At 44.4% G+C, this 17,342-nt stretch overlaps 5 protein-coding genes across 10 annotated transcripts in view; 2 read left to right on the top strand and 3 right to left on the bottom strand.

Moving 5' to 3' along the window:
• The first annotated feature begins 405 nt into the window (after positions 1-405).
• On the top strand, positions 406-8,415 carry LOC117653296 (probable lysine-specific demethylase 4A). 3 transcript variants are annotated; one of them, XM_034398882.1, is made up of 12 exons: positions 406-560; positions 1,364-1,523; positions 1,614-1,795; positions 1,865-1,988; positions 2,066-2,250; positions 2,324-2,474; positions 2,580-2,884; positions 2,974-3,269; positions 3,440-5,305; positions 5,905-6,180; positions 6,258-6,433; positions 6,513-8,415. In XM_034398882.1, exons 2-12 carry the CDS (start codon positions 1,380-1,382, stop codon positions 6,540-6,542), a joined length of 3,735 nt encoding a protein of 1,244 aa, XP_034254773.1. In that variant the 5' UTR covers positions 406-560; positions 1,364-1,379; the 3' UTR covers positions 6,543-8,415. The 3 variants fall into 3 exon arrangements, with proteins under 3 accessions (XP_034254773.1, XP_034254774.1, XP_034254772.1); XM_034398883.1 differs by having other exon boundaries at positions 3,440-3,730; positions 6,513-6,654; XM_034398881.1 differs by lacking the exon at positions 406-560 and adding an exon at positions 622-639 and having other exon boundaries at positions 6,513-6,654.
• A 146-nt stretch (positions 8,416-8,561) lies between these two features.
• LOC117653297 (39S ribosomal protein L28, mitochondrial) lies at positions 8,562-10,180 on the bottom strand. The gene is made up of 6 exons (XM_034398884.1): positions 9,987-10,180; positions 9,620-9,789; positions 9,276-9,534; positions 9,059-9,202; positions 8,827-8,981; positions 8,562-8,735 (listed from the first exon to the last, which is right to left on the bottom strand). The coding sequence occupies exons 1-6, from the start codon at positions 10,029-10,031 to the stop codon at positions 8,648-8,650; spliced, it is 861 nt and encodes a 286-aa protein (XP_034254775.1). The 5' UTR covers positions 10,032-10,180; the 3' UTR covers positions 8,562-8,647.
• A 340-nt stretch (positions 10,181-10,520) lies between these two features.
• LOC117653298 (DNA-directed RNA polymerases I, II, and III subunit RPABC5) lies at positions 10,521-11,752 on the bottom strand. Of its 4 annotated transcripts, none has more exons than XM_034398889.1 (3): positions 11,630-11,752; positions 10,933-11,037; positions 10,521-10,834 (listed from the first exon to the last, which is right to left on the bottom strand). In XM_034398889.1, the coding sequence occupies exons 2-3, from the start codon at positions 11,025-11,027 to the stop codon at positions 10,726-10,728; spliced, it is 204 nt and encodes a 67-aa protein (XP_034254780.1). In that variant the 5' UTR covers positions 11,028-11,037; positions 11,630-11,752; the 3' UTR covers positions 10,521-10,725. The 4 variants fall into 4 exon arrangements, with proteins under 4 accessions (XP_034254780.1, XP_034254777.1, XP_034254778.1 ...); XM_034398886.1 differs by lacking the exon at positions 11,630-11,752 and adding an exon at positions 11,400-11,560; XM_034398887.1 differs by lacking the exon at positions 11,630-11,752 and adding an exon at positions 11,198-11,347.
• A 3,125-nt stretch (positions 11,753-14,877) lies between these two features.
• On the bottom strand, positions 14,878-17,099 carry LOC117653255 (heparanase-like). The gene is made up of 8 exons (XM_034398815.1): positions 16,838-17,099; positions 16,542-16,759; positions 16,287-16,460; positions 15,963-16,200; positions 15,744-15,880; positions 15,489-15,670; positions 15,147-15,412; positions 14,878-15,070 (listed from the first exon to the last, which is right to left on the bottom strand). The coding sequence occupies exons 1-8, from the start codon at positions 17,017-17,019 to the stop codon at positions 14,914-14,916; spliced, it is 1,554 nt and encodes a 517-aa protein (XP_034254706.1). The 5' UTR covers positions 17,020-17,099; the 3' UTR covers positions 14,878-14,913.
• LOC117653253 (thyroid adenoma-associated protein homolog) overlaps positions 17,084-17,342 on the top strand; it is an 8,332-nt gene continuing 8,073 nt past the window's right edge. The window contains exon 1 of the mRNA XM_034398811.1: positions 17,084-17,292. Coding sequence (XP_034254702.1) covers positions 17,184-17,292 — 109 coding nt within the window. The 5' untranslated portion in view covers positions 17,084-17,183. The remainder of the gene's footprint in view (positions 17,293-17,342) is intronic.

The raw sequence follows: 17,342 nt of genomic DNA, 5'->3' as shown, positions 1-17,342 counted from the left end.
AGGATTCGGGAGAAACCCTTCCTCCGAATAAAGCCTCGGGCAGCATAAAACACTTTTCAGAAAAACACTAAATATTTGAGAGAATTCTTCCGTAGAGCCAGCAGCTGTAGGACACTAGGGCCGCCACCTAGAGTCCTGCACACCCCGCCACCGCGCCACCACCAGGCGCACGACGACATGACCTTAGGCGGGCGCAGATACCCCTCGCCTCAGAGACTCCCCGCCGGGGAGTATGGCTGGGGTGCATTCCAGAACACCCTCACGTTATGTCCTTTTAATTTCGAAGGAAACATTTTTAAGTCGATGCAATAGTTACTTCATATCCCTTTCTTTGAAATCGTGAAGTTTAGCCAGCATAATCACCGAATTACTCAAATATTTGCCAACTTGTCGACCACAGCGACCACAAACAAGACAAGGGACCATCGACTGTTTCGGCAAGCAGAAGGCACCCCGCCATTTCCTTGTTTTTAGGCCTACTCTTCCGCTGTTTTGGTTGATGTTCGCCAAAGATTTGTGCAGTGTAAACAGCGAATATCTGATGATGAAACTTGTTTAAAGTGAGGAAATATTTGTGCTTACATCACTTTCTCGTTTCTTCTTCAAATCCTCGTGGATTTCTCAAGTTAAGCTCATTGTGTACGATCGTGCATCATTTTTAAAGAGCTTCACTTCAAATTTTCATGGAATACTCGCTGTAGTGGAAATGCGTGTAGTATTTGTCTGTCTCTATTTTCTTCCATTTTCTAGACGGCTTTAACTTAAATATTATTCTAGCAGCCTCTTTTGTTCATCTAACGATATTTTTCCTTTCCTGTTGCCGTTCAAGAACGCCATCTTGATTTGGCTGACATCTTGCCGTCAGCTTGTAGGTTACGGGTACCATACAATAACAATAATACTGATGTAACACGATTATCGTACCTTTTTACGATGACTCAAAATCTGAAAACTATTGATCGTTTTTCGTACATCACATTGTCAACACTTCCACACTGTTGTAATCAATGAACTGTACATTTTGTCTTTGTGTTCCTCGTTAACAGGTACAATCATAGAACGAATCCTTTATGATTATATTGACAAGTTTTAAGGTCGAACTTATCCCTTCTTTTAATTTTAACACTCTTACTTATACACTGTCTGTCACAAATGTTGTGTTCCTTTGAGACTATGAGCGAGTTATTGAAATGTATGTGAATTGATTGTGAACAATTCCAACGTTTTATTTGTAGCCATATCTGATTACTTGACCCTGCTCACATATCTATAGAGAAACAAATACTAGATACAATCTTGTTCAAAGACATATTGTTGCCATACTTTCAAAAGACTCACACTTGGATTTTTCTTATGCTTGCAGATTAAAATTCTTTAAGATGGAAGAAACGGCAGGTGACAACCTAGGGTCTGGGAAACCAAGAATAATGGTTTTCCGGCCCACATATGAAGAGTTTAAAGATTTTGCTCAGTACATCAAGTATATGGAGTCGAAAGGAGCACACAAAGGAGGAATAGCCAAAGTATGATAATGCTGAAACCTTTAAAAGTTTCACTTTCAACTTAAGTCCTGCCTTCTATTACATTGTCATGTAATTTTTCTTGTTTTCTAGGTAGTAGCTCCCAAAGAATGGGTTCCAAGAAAATCTGGTTATGATCTCAAGGACATTGATGTAACAATACCTGCTCCTATTTGCCAAGTTGTCAATGGAAAGCAAGGCCTATACCAACAATATAATATTCAAAAGAAGGCAATGACTGTCCAGGAATTTCGTGAAATGGCTGACTCAGACAAGTTAGTATCAAGCTTAGTTTTCATTCTTTGTTCTGCTAAAAAGTGTTTTAACACATTTATTATAAACAGATATGGGACTCCAAGACACCGTGATTATGAAGATCTAGAAAGGAAATATTGGAAGAACATCACCTACAACCCACCAATCTATGGAGCAGATGTCTCTGGAACCCTGACTGATCCAGATATAACTGTAAACTATATTTTTCTGCATGTTTTATCTTGTTCTAGTCCTTGCTCCTAGTTCATAGTTTTTCTTTTCTTCAACAGGTGTGGAATATAAATAAGTTAGGAACAATTTTAGATTGTATTAGTGATGAGTATCACATCAGTATTGATGGTGTAACTACTGCCTACCTTTATTTTGGCATGTGGAAGACAACTTTTGCTTGGCATACAGAAGATATGGACCTATACAGTATAAACTATTTACACTTTGGAGCTCCAAAAACCTGGTATGTGTCTTGTTTAATTAAGCTGGAATATTTAATCTTCCTGACTGGAAGACTAAATGTTTTCTCTCTGCAGGTATGCAATCCCACCGGAGCATGGCCGTCGATTGGAAAGACTGGCTGATGGCTTTTTTCCTGACCAAAAATCTTGTCCAGCCTTTCTTAGGCATAAAATGTCAATTATATCACCTCAAGTTTTAAGACATCACTCTATTCCTTACAATAAGGTAGTCATTTTTTTAATAGTTACATAATAATTTGATCTGAACCAATGAAGTCCTTTGTCTTTCAAGTAACCGTTTGAGTATTATTAATTTTTCTCTGCTTAACAGATAACTCAAGAAGAAGGGGAATTCATCATAACTTTCCCCTTTGGTTATCATTCAGGATTTAATCATGGATTTAACTGTGCGGAGTCAACGAATTTTGCTTCAGAGCGATGGGTAGAATATGGAAAGAGAGCTTCTCAATGTTCTTGTAGGGAAGATATGGTCAAGATAAATATGGATTTATTTGTCAAACGATTTCAACCAGACCGCTATGACATGTGGAAAGAGGGTAAAGACTATGGTTGCCATCCTGAAGACCCACATCATCATAAGCCTGCACCTCATCCTGATCCTGAATACCTGAAGATGTATGCATATCACTTTGAAGATTTAAAACTCGTCTGAACGTTCATTTCTCCATTTAATATAAACTTTAACAATATGATATCTTTTACAGAATGAGAGAGTTAGGAAAAGAATCTCCAAAGAAGAATCCCAAGCGACATCCAATACACAGGAAAAAAAGTTGTAGTGGTACTGATGCCAAAAATGAGGATGATGTCAAACAAGAATGTGAAGATGAGTTTAAAGGAGGCTATGACCTTGACAATAGCTGTTTTAATAAGCCACCATGCAAGGTAGAAGAGCAACCCGCTGACCGTTTGGAACAGTGTGAAGGTTACTTTGAACCTGATGTTGAAGTATATCCTGATGATGGCTTGACCGAACTGTATGAGAAGGCTGGAGAAATTGGTAAGGATTCACTCATTTGTGCATGTCTGTACTAATTTTTACTGTATATTGTTTTGCCTGTGCTTCGAGGTTGTGACAATTGCGGCCACTTTTTTTGTCTTGATTTACCATTTGTTGAGATTTTATTATTTCATTGTTTTATGCCATACAACAAACTCTCCTTGTTTCAGAATATGAGCGAGGAGATCATGAGTACAGCTATCGCAGGGATATACGAAAAAGGCCAGAGCTAGATGAAGATTGGACTTTTGACCAAGAGGAGCCCAAGCGCAAGGCAAAACGCCCAGCCCCCAGGATCCTGAAACATCCTGCTGCTGCCATTTCATCCCCTGCAAAATCATCTGGAGTTGGAGGAAACTGGGTACCCCATGGCCCTAAAGGCAGAGCAGTGACAGTGCAAAATTCAGTTCTAGTTGGCAGCAGCGGTGTTTCAAAAGTTGTTCAAGCTGGAGTTAAAAAAGGTAATATGCCACCAATAACTGTAGGCGATGGTAGTGTTCAGATTCGACCAGTGAGTGTGACAGGTCAAGTTCCCCATCTTGTTACGAGTCCAGCAGCCACAACGAAGGTGGGTGGTAGGATGACCCAGACACAGGTGCGACCTAGTCTCTCTATTGTGCATAAAAATGGAAACGTATCAACCGGAAAAGCTGCTATAAAAGCCATGCTGGGACAACCACGCCAACAGACTTCTGCAAAGAACCCTCTTGCAGCCTTAAGCAAAAACATGAAGAGTAACGCATTGTCAGTGAGTCTACAACGGGTTGACGCTCAAGGCCGTAAGGTTGTACATGCTTTACCAGAAACAGCAGTGCGGGCAGTGGCATCACGACCATACTTAGTGAGACCTGGTGCTCAGATAATTCGGACTAATGCTGTGAGACCTCAAGCAGGACTCGTTCGACCTCAAGGAGGACAAATGTTACGTGCAGCGCAGGCTGTGAGTTTGAGGCAGAATGCCCCCAAGACTTTAAGACCTGTTTCAGTTCAAGCTCAACCTCGTGGAGCTGGCCCTCTGAATACAAGAGGACCTCATCCGAGGATTATTGTCAGACAAGCTCCATCAGCAACATCCATAGCAGCCAAACCTTTGCAATCATCACCTTCTGCATTGGCCAACATGTTGTCTGGAGCACCAGCGAGTACATCTCAAGCAAATCAACCTAATATGCATCTAGTTGAGAATAACTCTAGAAGTTTTCCTGGGCCTGCAACACCAGAACCTGTGAATGTCCCTGCAACAATTGCCTTCACTCCGCCAGCATCACTTCAATCAACTGCAGCAACGAATGCCCAGGCCAATTGCAGCAGGATCCCTCCTCCATTGAGTGATAATCACCACCTTCCTCAAGAGACTGTGCCATACTGCTTAGCAACTAGCCATCTTAGCCCCCCTGTCTTATATTCACAAGCTCATTCAGTCAATTCCTTGCCATTGCAATCTCATCAAGATATTTCTAATCCCCTCCTTTGTCCAGTACCATCACCCCAAACCATCTCATCACTTGAACGCACACCTGTAACCCACCCCCATTTGTCATCAGACAACACCTCTCCTACCTCATATAATCCCTTAGCTGCTCACCCTGGGCCTGGAGGCTCTTCCCAACTAAATTGTCCACCAGGGCAAATGTCAATGTCACCTCTTTCTAATGTTGCACCTCAAAGCTTACATCCTGTACCTGTATCACCAGTTCCTCAATTCGGGAATTGCATGCCCCGGCCCCCGTTACCTCCCATGTCCTCTTTAACGGGATCATATCAAACATATCCTTATCCAGAACCATATGACCCATCATTTGTCTACACTACTACTGCTGATGTTTCTTCATCGCACTCATCGGTACCCATGACATCTCAAGTCTCGCATACCCTACTCCCAAATGAATCTCTACCGCTCCCTGTGGCTGGCTTTTCCTCTCCTGGCTCCCTGCAGGCAGGGGCTCCTGAACATTTACAGTACCTCCACACAGGAGTGGACAAGACCACTGCCACCAGCATGCCAGCTGGACTGTGCAGCCAACAAATTGCTACAGGTATGGTTTCCCTTTTATTTTGTTTTTATTTGTCTTTCCAGAAATGACAGCAGAACTAAGCTTTTTCATTGTAGGCAATCTCAAGTGTTTTCAGCAACTCCTAGCATAGTTTTTTTCAAGTTTCATAAATAATAATAAGTAATAACCATTTCTAAAGAAAAATAATCCTAAACACTGTCTGAATATTGCTGGTAGCAAGTCCTTCCTGCACAGTGCACAGCAGCTATTCGTCTCTAGCACCTCTTAAGGAAGTAAACTCTAACTGATCCTATCTACATTTTTATTTGAAAAAATTTACACCAACTCACCCTTTACTTTCCTTTTCTTATTCACAAACACATTTTCCCCCTCCATCCTAGGTATCAGGTTCTCAGTTTGGTATTTCACTGCATTTTTTTTTAGTTTGACTTCATGTGTGTCTAGTGCTCCACAGTTTTTCCTATTGGTTGTAATAAACATTCATATTGATTGGCTCCCAAGGACTGAACCATCCATGAAAGTCTCCAATAGGGCTTTGAAGTTCAATGGAAAGTTAGTTGTGAAATGTGTGAAATTTTCTTGCACTGTTTGATTATGTTTCCATTTTTGCATTGTTACAGCTCTTCCACCCAGTATTCGACCTAATGCCACTGCTGGTCCCACAACATCCCAATTCGGAGTTGGACCTTACACTGGGCAGCCAGCTTACATGTCCCACTGTGCTACAGCATATGTGGCTTACAATGATCATCCTTATTCATTAGACACTGCGCCAGTCCTAGTTCCATCTATTTTACCGGATGGAACGAATCAAGATGAATACAATTTGGATCTAAATGGGTACCAAGGCATGCCTCATCTCACCCTTGCCGAAGAACTAGGACCACCTAGTGAAGGTTCGTTTATCTCGCAGCAACATTTATTTTCTCACTGGTCTGAGTAATATTTTATTCAGCTTGTAATTGGTCCTCAGAGCTGGAGCAAGACAAAATTGCACCCCCACACTTGGAACCACAGCTCGATACAGTCATGCTGACTCAAGGCATCACAATGGCCCCCATACTATCAAGTCCAGGGCCTCCGCCACAGCACACCACAGGCTCTTCTTCCAACTCTCAGCCACCGTTTCTCACACCTCAGCTTACCAAGGTACCAAGCTCAAACTAAGCTCAATATTTCTTTGCCTTGTCTATAGAACCCTCTAACTCCAATGTTTCTTTTCTCTCAGATTCAACCTGAGCAATCTTACCTGTGGTGAAGCTCACTTTCTTCCTCTGAGTTCAGACTTCAGATACAATCAACTATCTTAAGTAGATTTTGACACTTTGGTGATGTTAATCAAGGTGTGTTTTAAAATTTTTCTCATTAATTATCACTATTGTATTTACCTCATATTGAGGTCATTTTACCTGCCATACTTGTGCACAAACTTTGTCCTGAGCTGAATCAAGTCATTTAATGTCGCATCTACCAAAGTCCTCACTCTGGAGAGTACAAATCATCCTTTTTTTTACTAGCTTCTTAGGGAAGTTTGTAAAACTGCTATTTGGTGTTTACTAAAATTATTACACTCTTGTAGACCTCTCAGCGGTATATGTAGTTGTTTGTGTTAGATCTTTGAATGGTTTGTTCTTGTGGCATATTTGTGTAGGCAAGATTAACAAATGTTCAAAATAAAATAAAATGAACATTGTACATAAGTGTTAAAAAATAATTAAATAAATTATGGTTTGTTGAATAATCTGCTCAACCACCCATGTTAATGTAATCTTCTCCTATGCTGATGAAAGCTAAATCTACTGGCTGTGACAAGATTGGATTAGCTACATTAATTGAAAATGTGCTGATCCAAATAAAGAATAGTTTTATACCCATGACTATCAAAGAGATTCTTTTGATAAGGATGTGGGTTTGTTAATGAAGCTGAGCATGCTTGGCAGAGAACTTCAGTTGAAACATACAATTTTGTTTTAGCCTTTGTTCTATTCATGGGATTAGATTTACACCTAAGTCAAGTTGGTTAATTGGTTTCTTTCTTGTAGTACTGTTTTTTTTTCTTTTGTTTGATTATATTTTGTTTTTACCAATAAAGTGAATAATTAACTAAAAGGCATTCAGGATCTATAAAGTAAAGAGTGATTCTAGTGAGACTTCTAGTAAAACATGCCTTGTTCGATTTTCATTTATGTCTTTACAGAATGTTTCGTATTTATTTTTCTCCCGGTTTTACAGTTTCTTTGTACATAGAACAAAATGTAAAGGGTTTGAATCAATTTTCTACTTTTTGATGAGCTAACGTGTTTTAAACTTTGTTCATATTCTTTTATCTTTCATAGTTCAGTATGCCCTTCCAGCATAATTGCTTCAATAAAAGTCCTTACCCTATACTCTCTGTGAAATTGGCTGTAAACACGATAGATCATTTACTTAGTGGCATGGTGTGTTATTCTAACTTACGTATGTTGATAACACAACAATGTTGTATACTGCTTCTCAAAAAACTGTCATGAAACTTCTTTATTTTCATTTGGAAAAATTGTATTAAAAATTTCTGCAGTAGATAGGCATGCTCTGCACGTATGTCATCAGAGTTCAAAGATTCACACTGATTTACTTGAGGTTACTTTGTTCACACCTTGCACTTCTCAGAGATTGTGGATTGTAGATGTGAAACTTCTTATAGTTCCATGGATTAGAATATTTATCAGTATTAAGGCTAATGCTAATTTGTATAGATATTTATTGAAACTTTACAAAAAATAAGAAAGTTGCAACCAGCTTAAATTAGATCAATTTACGTCACTAATTATATTAGGTATGATGCTATCAAGCTAGAGAAGTGCATGTCTGTACTGTCTTTGTTTTCAACATGTCAGCCCGTCATTTATACTTCTTTTATAATATAATTTGCATTTTATAGTTAAGAAAGTTGGTTTGTTTTTCACCTAACTGTAATTGTATAGCTAGCAGAGCTGGCAACCAGTCCTAAGCCACCAAGTGCCGACTTGGTTTTTTTTTCTTAGCCCACTCATTTGAATATGTATTTGGTATGTACTTATCTAACCTGATACCTTCACTTTACAGATTTTACTTATCAGTTGAACAAAGAAAATAAATCTATTCTAGAACTATTTATGGTATTTGATGTAGTTTAAAATGTACGTTGTGAAAGACTGATGGATTATTGATTCTATTTCTTTGATAATCCTGAAATGTATTAAGTTTGTTATTGTGGATAAAAGAGTGTTTGCCTTACTGGTAAAATAAAAGTCGCAAGTAAACTGTAACATTTTCTTGTATTAGTTTTTTCTGACCAAGAGATACAGCATTCACTACCAAAATTAACAAAATACAAATTAGTAATTAATTGTTTCTCTTGAATGGATTCAGTTTACTGAAAATGGAAGAAATTCCACTGGCAGGTGCTGGTTGATCTTCTAATTCTTCTTTCCTGTTAAAAGAAGAAGGAATAAACGGGGAAGATATCAGTGAAATTGCTTGAAACTTTCAACTATAATTGCAATTAATGTAACTTAACCCACTTTATATCTGCTTCTTGGAGTTCTTGTAAAAATTCTTTGCGATAAAGCACTTTTAAAGGCTGAGGTGCGCCTGCAGCTTTCTCCATTTCAAACTCCATCTTTAGTATTGCTTCAGAGATTTTAAGACCATACCATTCAATGAATTCACTGTCATACTGGGGAACAAAAATAGAAACCAACCATGAGCATAACATACTGACTACAATAAGACTAACGCATCTCTACAACAGACCTTCTCTAAATAATGTTTGTAGGCATTGTAAACTTGCTCCCTCTTTTCTGGATTTGTATGAGGAAGCTCATTTTTATCTAAAGCCAGCAGAATATTCCTCTTGATTTTCAAAGCAAGATCAGATTTGAGATCACATGCAGGAGTCTAAGGGTAAGGAAACAGACATTATAAAACTTATGAAACTTTTGGATAATGGGTTATGAGGTATGTTTCATACCTGCAGCAAGTAATGGTCAAACCCATAGTGTTTGTGAATCAATTGAATAGTTCTCTTGGTCATTATGGTAGTTATGAACATATCCAGAACTTCACTATAAACAACAGATGTTTCATACTGAGGTGCCCAATATTTTGGGAACCGCTGTAATTTAGGATTATTGTGGGAGAAACCCTTGAGAATGCCGGCGCCACCCCAAAGTCCTTTGTGGAAAGCTTTTGGATATATAACTGGTGGAGGGTCATCCTGTCCTCGTCTCCTGTAAAATGCAACATTCCAATTGATTGAAATTTCTCAAAGCTGATTCAGCACCTATTCATTAAAAAAGATAAAATTGCACTAACACTATTCCTGTCGCAGGGTCTCGAATATATTTCCTTTTTTCTGGAATATGGTGAACCGCTGCTGGTTCTTGAATTAGCTCCAAATAAAATCGCTTGAATGCATCTGGTAAATTTCTGCCTCTTCCTTCGTTGAGAACAGATGGTTTGGGCACATAATATAATTTGGTCACCTGAAATACAAAACTGGATTACGTTCAGCTTATGATGATATTCGATAAGACAACCCCAAAAAGATGGAACCTATTTCAAAACATGATATCATGCATAGCAACCAGAAAATTTATGGTTTAGTAAGATATTTAATGGACAGACCAGAAATTAAAGTAATTCACTTAACAACTAGTAGGTTAGGGAGCTCAGTACTCACATTCTGAAGACCCTTGTTTTCGGGAACGAGCCGTCTGTGAGCCATGATTTCTCGAAATTCACTTAACTTTCACATAAAAAGATAAGAAATAAAAGAATATAGACGTTGTCGACAAATATTCACTAAAAGAACGTCCAAATAGTATCAGAATTGTACCAACAGCTAGTCGGTCTGCTAGCGCTACTTGCGCTACTTGCTCGTCGTGCCACCAGGTGGCGCTGCCGTTCAGAAGGAGAAAGTGGGGAGAGAGGGGAAAGGCGAGAGGGGCACACGCGCCTGGTTTTTGATTTATTTTTCCTGAGACATTTAAATTTGTGAAGGGAGTGTCACGTTTTTGTATTCTATGGCTGATTATTCGATAGCTCACAAAGTGCAGCTTGAAATGATTGCATTCCCTACACTCCTCAAAATAACTAGAAGTTCCATGATGATGGGTGCATTTGTGATAGTTGAGTTCATCAATAGTGAATCACTTATGGCATGTGAATCCGATGAGGAAAGGAAAGAAGACAGTCATCAAAAACCAGTTTACATACTGAATACAAATACACTTTATTTACATTTCAAGTTTAAGGAACAAACATTAAAATAAGAGCACGTCACATAGTTCTCCATTCGTGACATCAACTTAACACATTGTAGTTCTTTAGATGTAGGAAACTGATCACATATATACAAAAGCACTGAATTAAAAATTCCATTCTGTAATGCTATCAAGAAATGTCATCATTTTATAAAGCTATTTCTCCAGAGGAGCATAATTTAGAAGCTTCTCAATAAGATCTACATGTCCCAGCAGCATTCTTCGGCAGCAGTATCTCTTCAAACCCAAGGCATCGAGGGCATCACTAAAATCAAAGCAGAAACCAGAATCACATATAACGATTGAACAATGTCAGTGAATATACCATATAAAAAGTAAAATTTTATAGAATGGGCAACTTACCCTTCTGTGTACTCTGCCTGAAGAAGACCCAAATAAGCTTCCCACTTGTTTCCAATTACCTTCCCACATGTGAAGCAACGAACAGGGATAATCATCGTGAAGTTCCTGAAACAAAATAACAAAATAAAGTTTCGAGAATCTAAATACGTTCTGAAGACAAGTTCCCAGAAGATAATGATGGCCAAACAATAATGAATTGGACACTTAATGTAAACAGTCCAAATAGAAATGCCCCACCATTTAATTTAATTTTCCAAAATCATACTTTGAACGGGAAAAGAAGAAGTACGTGACGTGAAAACTACCCAAAATAGGGCGTTCACTTAACCTATCACGTCATGCCAAAACCAAGAACCGTCTTTCCACAGGCAAACTAAAGTATTCGGCGGGGGCTCGATCGCACTCAAGTGAACGACAACCTGGGCTAGCTTGGCGATTTGTTATGCTCTAAAGTGGGCGCACATTACCTGTCTAATTTCTCTTGAAAAACTTAATAAACAGAAACATGTGTACGACGGTTTCCACAGTAAACAGTCCGGCGACGGCGGCGGCGCGGCGGCAGCAAATGAAGATGCTCGTTTGTTCGTGAGGAAGGCGCGAAATTCAAAAACGAAACGCAATAACCCATTTAAAAGTTCCTTTTCCGCAGGAAAAAAAAATCCAGCGAGCAGCCTGAACCTAGCAAATGAAATCTTACTTTCGCAGGCATCAGGAACTGGCTGCGGGCGCGCAGGGAGTCGAGGGTGACGGGGCCGGAGACGGGGACGACGCGGACGTCGGTCTGGAAGAACGAGAAGGGTGTCATCGCGCATCGAGTGGTGAGGCTGAAATGCACGCTGAAGCCGAATGATTCCGAAGAGACGCTTTGTCGCTCTGTCTCTTTCACACCCCCGCGGAACGAGCCATGAGTGCGACGACGAGCCAGCACGCCGACACGACTGTCCTGCTCTTTGCACGGACGGTATATCATGTTGTGCAGTGCAAACATGGCAGTTGTGGTCTAGCCTTTCAAGTCAAGTCAAGGAGACCTCAGCGCCTGCCAGGCAGGCCGAGGCCAGCCCGCCGGGCATCCGTGCTGGGCGGGACAGGCTACCCTGGAGTTCGCGGGCGGTAGCAGCCTACATCCCTCCATCCCCCAAAGGGAATGCGGGCCTCTAGCTTTTGTGGCACAGGGCGCGATGCACGCTGGGGAATGAGGAGAGGCACGTAGAGGCCCACATGCACCTAAAGGCGATTATACAGGCCTCTACGGGCACACAGTCCGATTCCACGGCAGACTGATTCCGAGTCGTTTTCGTCGCTCTGTCTCCCTCGCACTCATGGGGCGTTCTCATGGGTGCGAGAGAGACAGAATGAGTGTGCAGACGGACCTGGAGTGGTTGCGCGTGGGCGGGCGGCCGGACGCGGCGAGGGCGCGCAGCTTGGCGATGGTGGCCCGCAGACGATCGTTCTGTTTGGTGAGCAGCGCGACGCGCACCTCGTTGGCGCGCACCTGGCACTCCATGTCCATGACGGGGTCGCCGGCCTCTGCGTCCAGACAGTCGCAGTGAGAGTGAGAGGCTCTGCGACCGCGGCTGGGGTGGGCGGTGGGCGTGACTCCGAGGGATCTTTCCGTCGCTCTGTCTCTCTCGCACCCCTGCGGAGCGCCTCATGAGTGCGACAGAGGCAGCGCAGCGGAACCGATCCCTCGAAATCGGGTGGCTCGGCGAGTCAGTTACCGTGCTGCAGGGGCTGCATGGGGCCGTGGAGGTCGGGGTACTTGAGCAGCAGCGCGTGCCGCTCCTGCGCCAGCTTCACCTGCTTGCGGAGCTTGACGTGCTCCACCTAGGCGGGAACGGGAACGGTGCTCGCCTTCAACAACGTGTGTCTGTTACCTTGGTTCCGAGGGATGACCGCCTCGTCGCGCTGTCTCTGTCACACTCAATCGGCGTTCCGTGGGGTGTGCGAGAGAGACGGTGCGACGGAAACGATACGTCGGAATCAGTCTGCTGCACGGCGCCGCGACCGCGACCGCCACGTGCCTGAAGCGCCTCCGCGCGCTGCCGGCTGTGTTGCTGGTCGTCGTCGGCCAGCCGCAGCCGTCCCTCGGCGTCCTCCAGCGCGTCGTTGGCGGCGCGCAGCTGCTCCAGGAGGGCGTCCTCGCGGCCCCGCGCCGCCTGCACCATCTCGCGTAGACGCGCGAGCTCCTGCAGCCTGGCGGCGTCTGCAAGCACGCCGTCCGATGGTCCGAAGGCTCTTCGACTGCGGCCCTGCAGGCCACTCCACTCGCACCCACCCTGCGCCTCCAGCTCCGCCAGCCTGCTGCTCGCCGCGAGGCTCTTGAGCTCCGCGGCGTCGCGCTCCTCGTCCGCTGCAGCGAAAGGCAACGGCAATGCCGCAAAGTTTTGTCTCTCTCGCACTCATGAGGCGTCCCGTATAGGTGCGAGAGAGACAGAGCGACGGAAACGGCTCCCGGAATCGTCTGCTGCAGCGCGATTCCGCCGCGGTAATGACTACCTAGTCGTGCCCGGCGGCTAGCCTGGTCCGCGGCCTGCATGGCCTGCTCCGTGTCCGCCAGGGCCTGCCTGGCCGCGGCGCGCTCCAGCTCCAGGCCGGCGAGCGCGGCGCCCCTCGCGCGCAGGGCGGCGTCCAGGTCGCGGCACAGCGCACCCGTGAGCGCGCGCATGGCACCCCACTGCGATAGGCTGGACGTGCACAGCGTCGCCGCCACCGCCACCCTGCGCAAACGGTCGCCCCAATGTTTTCCCGCGACACCGCAAGGTTGGGAACCACTGTAATCCGATTCCGCTGCCCGCACTCCCCGCTGCCGTAGGGGAGCGAGAGAGACAGAGCGACAAGTGGGTGCAGCGGAATCGGACTACTCAGCGAACAACTACACTAGATATGGGAAATGTACATCTCCCGCGCCACGCACTTTTCCTCGGCGACCGACGGCTCCTCCAGCTTGTCGCAGAAGGCCTCGACCAGCTCCTTGACGGCGGCCTCGGCCACGCAGCACGCCTCGCACCGCCGCAGGCAGGAGGCCTCGGTCTGCGTGGCGTAGCTGCAGCACCCCCGCGACGGCGGCGACGGCGGAGGATCCCCGGCGTCGCCTCGCCCCCCGCCGGCCCCGCCCAGCTGCCGCACCTGCGCCCACAGCAGGGCGACGAGGGCCGCCGCGTTGAGCAGGGGCGGCCGAGAGACGCAGGGGCAGAGCCGCGGCACGGGCTGGGCGCGCGGCGTCGCCTCCAGGGCGCGCAGCAGCAGCCCCACGGCCGCCAGCGTCCTGTCAGAGCAGGAAGGGGTTTTCCAGCCTACTCCTACACGAGAACCCCCCCCCCCAGACAGATCTGGACCCGCCCCTGAACACCTCGACGCAGCCAGCAACCCACCGCAACAATGGCGCGGCGCCAGCGCACTGCAGTGCACCCACAAGCCAAACGGTCTGTACTCGCCTCTCGTGCACCGCCTGGAGGAGCTGTGCGTCGACCGCGGCCACGGCAGCAGGCGCCACAGGCTTGGCCACGCGCACGGCCTCCTCGCCGGCCCAAGCCCCCATGTCCGCGCACAGCCTCTGCAAGCCGCGCAGGTCGGCGCGCAAGCGCTCGCCGGTGAACATGCCGCCCTCCCTGGCCCTCCCCCAGCCCTCCCGGGCCCGGGGCCTTGTCGTTGTCGACCGCGCAGCGCGCGGCGCAGAGGGAAGGCCAAGCCTGGCCGGCCTGCAGGCTGTTTCCGAGTCGTTCTCGTCGCTCTCTCTCGCACTCATGGGGCGTCCTGCATAGGTGCGAGAGAGACAGAGCGACGAAAACGACTCTCGGAATCAGTCCACTGGCCAAGCCAAGACGGAGTCGTCGCGCCCGCGCAACCGCCCAACCCAAAGGACGCAAAGTAATGTTCTTACTTCACTCACCCAGTGTCAGTCATCAGTGTCAGCCATCAGTGAGTGCCAGGCAGGAAAACTAGAAGTAATCTGCGATGACGGTTTATTTCGAACTATTCAATTTAGCTACAGGCTGATGCTGGGAAGCCACGGATGACATAGAACGCCATTGAGTGCGGGGGAAGTTCTATTGTGTTGGTCGTCTCGCGTCGGGGCCTAAGAGCGGGAAGCTGTGCAGCGGGTGACATTTTGATGACTTCTCCGTTGAGACAAATGTCCCTGGAAACAGGAAAAATAAAATTAAATTTTTGCAAGATGTTCTCAGCTTTCATTGATGACTAAAATAAAAATATACCTAGAAGTAAGCTGGTCATTTGCACCAGTTAGTATGTACTTCTCAATGTGAAATTTCTTCAAGCTGCCTTGTTTTGATATAACATCCTTGAAGTTTGAGTGTCCTAAATTCATCCCAAATATTACTATTGAGTTTTTTCTAGAATCAGCCTTCTTGTGCTTCTTGTAGCAATGGGCATACAATCGTATTAAGGAGCCACTTGTTGTTTTCACTTTGAGAACAGTTTTACCAACAATCTTTTTGTATAAATAAGCAATCCAATAGTTCTGTAAATTAAAAAAACTTGCTCATGGTGTAGGAATAAATTATTTTATAAAATGTCAACATGATGGAGAGACATACTGGTGTTGGATCAAAGCTTTTGGTATGAATAAGTCCATAATTTCCCCCAATGAACGACTGTCTGATGACAACAGAAACATTCTGTGAGGCAGCCATTCCTAATTTGTCCAACCACATAAATCCACTGACAAAACGATTTGACAGGTGAGGGGACCCACCACCAAACGCAGATGCAGTTTCAGCTAAGGCAAAAGAGAATAAAAATTAAATTTGGGAAGTTTCTTCAGCGTGATTTACAGCATGACATATACTTACTCAACCACACTGGGAAAAAAGCATCAGTGTTATTGATGACCACAGCCTTTACATCTAGAATTTCTCTTTTCAGCACATCAAGCATTGATGGTTTTATAAACTCTTCTACTGTTGCATTCCTCCCACTAAAGTAATACCTATAATGTCCACACATAACTGGTAATTAGCAGGAGAAAGAAAAATTACATCCTCAGATCCATAGACATCCACAGTTCTCACTGATGCCATGATGCTGCAGAGATGGTATTGCCAGCTTTTGCCATGAATCTGTCGAGGTAACGAAGAGTTGCAGCCTGCCGCTTCTTGGGACCCCTTGGAGCAGTGATGTCAGGTCCGACAAGCTTAGATTTATGGTAATGAGGAAATTTAGAAAGAATCCTCGACAAGGTTTTGAAGTCTTTGGCCAATTGCCTGGGTGGCACTTGCTTTCCAAATACATGGCAAAATGAGTTTGGTTCTGAGGAGAAATAGAAGGTGTCGACCACATTAGAATTGATGAATTAGAGGAAACACAGCATGCACTACAATCTTAATGTATCAGACCATTTCCAAGTTGCCAGTCCAATAAAAGATTATTTTCCTGAGAAAATTCAATCAACTTTTGAGCATTTGTTGAGTTCCATTCTCCAGATGTCTTTCGAAGAAGAACATTCAAATCGAACAAAAGATTTAATTTTGCCTTAGAAGCTATAGCATTTATTGCTAACCATCTATCACCTGAAAAGAAAACAAGAGAAACAAACATTTAACACGAAAGACAAGCAACACAGATGGAGAAGCTTTTCCGCAGAACCTTACCAGATAAATACAAATCTGGCCAACTTCTACTGATGCAGCTATCTTCTTCAACGTTCCAACTCAAATTCGCCATGAGGGAGAGGTCATCACCATCACTATTTGGAGGAATGTCATCAGTAAAAGTTTCATCAAAAATGACGGTATCAGCAGCGGTACCCCCAATTCGCAGATAAGCCGGTCTTAAGCCACTCAAGATGTTCATAAAAGTTGCACTCCCCCTGAATGAAGAAAAGAAAGGTGAATTCATATTCGTTTGAAATATCCTACCCAATGGTAATAAAATTGGTCAAACTTACAAAAATTTGGTCAAATCATGTTTGAAAATAAAATTTGTATCAACAGCTACACTTAGAAAGTTCTTACTAACTTCACACAATCTTTCATGCGTATCAATTACAATTTCTCCACACACCCAATTTCGAACACAGCACAGCACAGCAAACAATGCAAATTTCCTAACCAGGCCACCAAAATCCATTTCAAAGAACGGAATGGAATGAAACCACCACAACAACAAGCCACTTTGCCGCCGGTTCACGGCTAGCAGACGACGCCGGGACTCATTTGTTTCCGTGTTGAACGTGGCGGCACAGGTTAAGTTGCCCTGTGTCTCAACAAACAATAACAGAAAGATTGTCGAAAATGAATGATTCGTCCCAGTTGTTCGTGGTGGCCTCCCCGATGAAGTCAAGTGGAAAGAAAAATGAATTTCAAGTTGTCAGGGTGTCTGATGCATTTTCTTCGCGTGTAGGTGTGTGAAAGCCGAAAGATTGTGGGAATCACCCACATGATTTATCTTCT

The sequence above is a fragment of the Thrips palmi genome, unplaced genomic scaffold, assembly GCF_012932325.1.
Source record: "Thrips palmi isolate BJ-2018 unplaced genomic scaffold, TpBJ-2018v1 HiC_scaffold_8, whole genome shotgun sequence".
Lineage (NCBI taxonomy): Eukaryota > Metazoa > Arthropoda > Insecta > Thysanoptera > Thripidae > Thrips > Thrips palmi.
The sequence above is the reverse complement of the archived record's forward strand: the minus strand, read 5'-3'. Positions and strand labels throughout refer to the sequence as shown.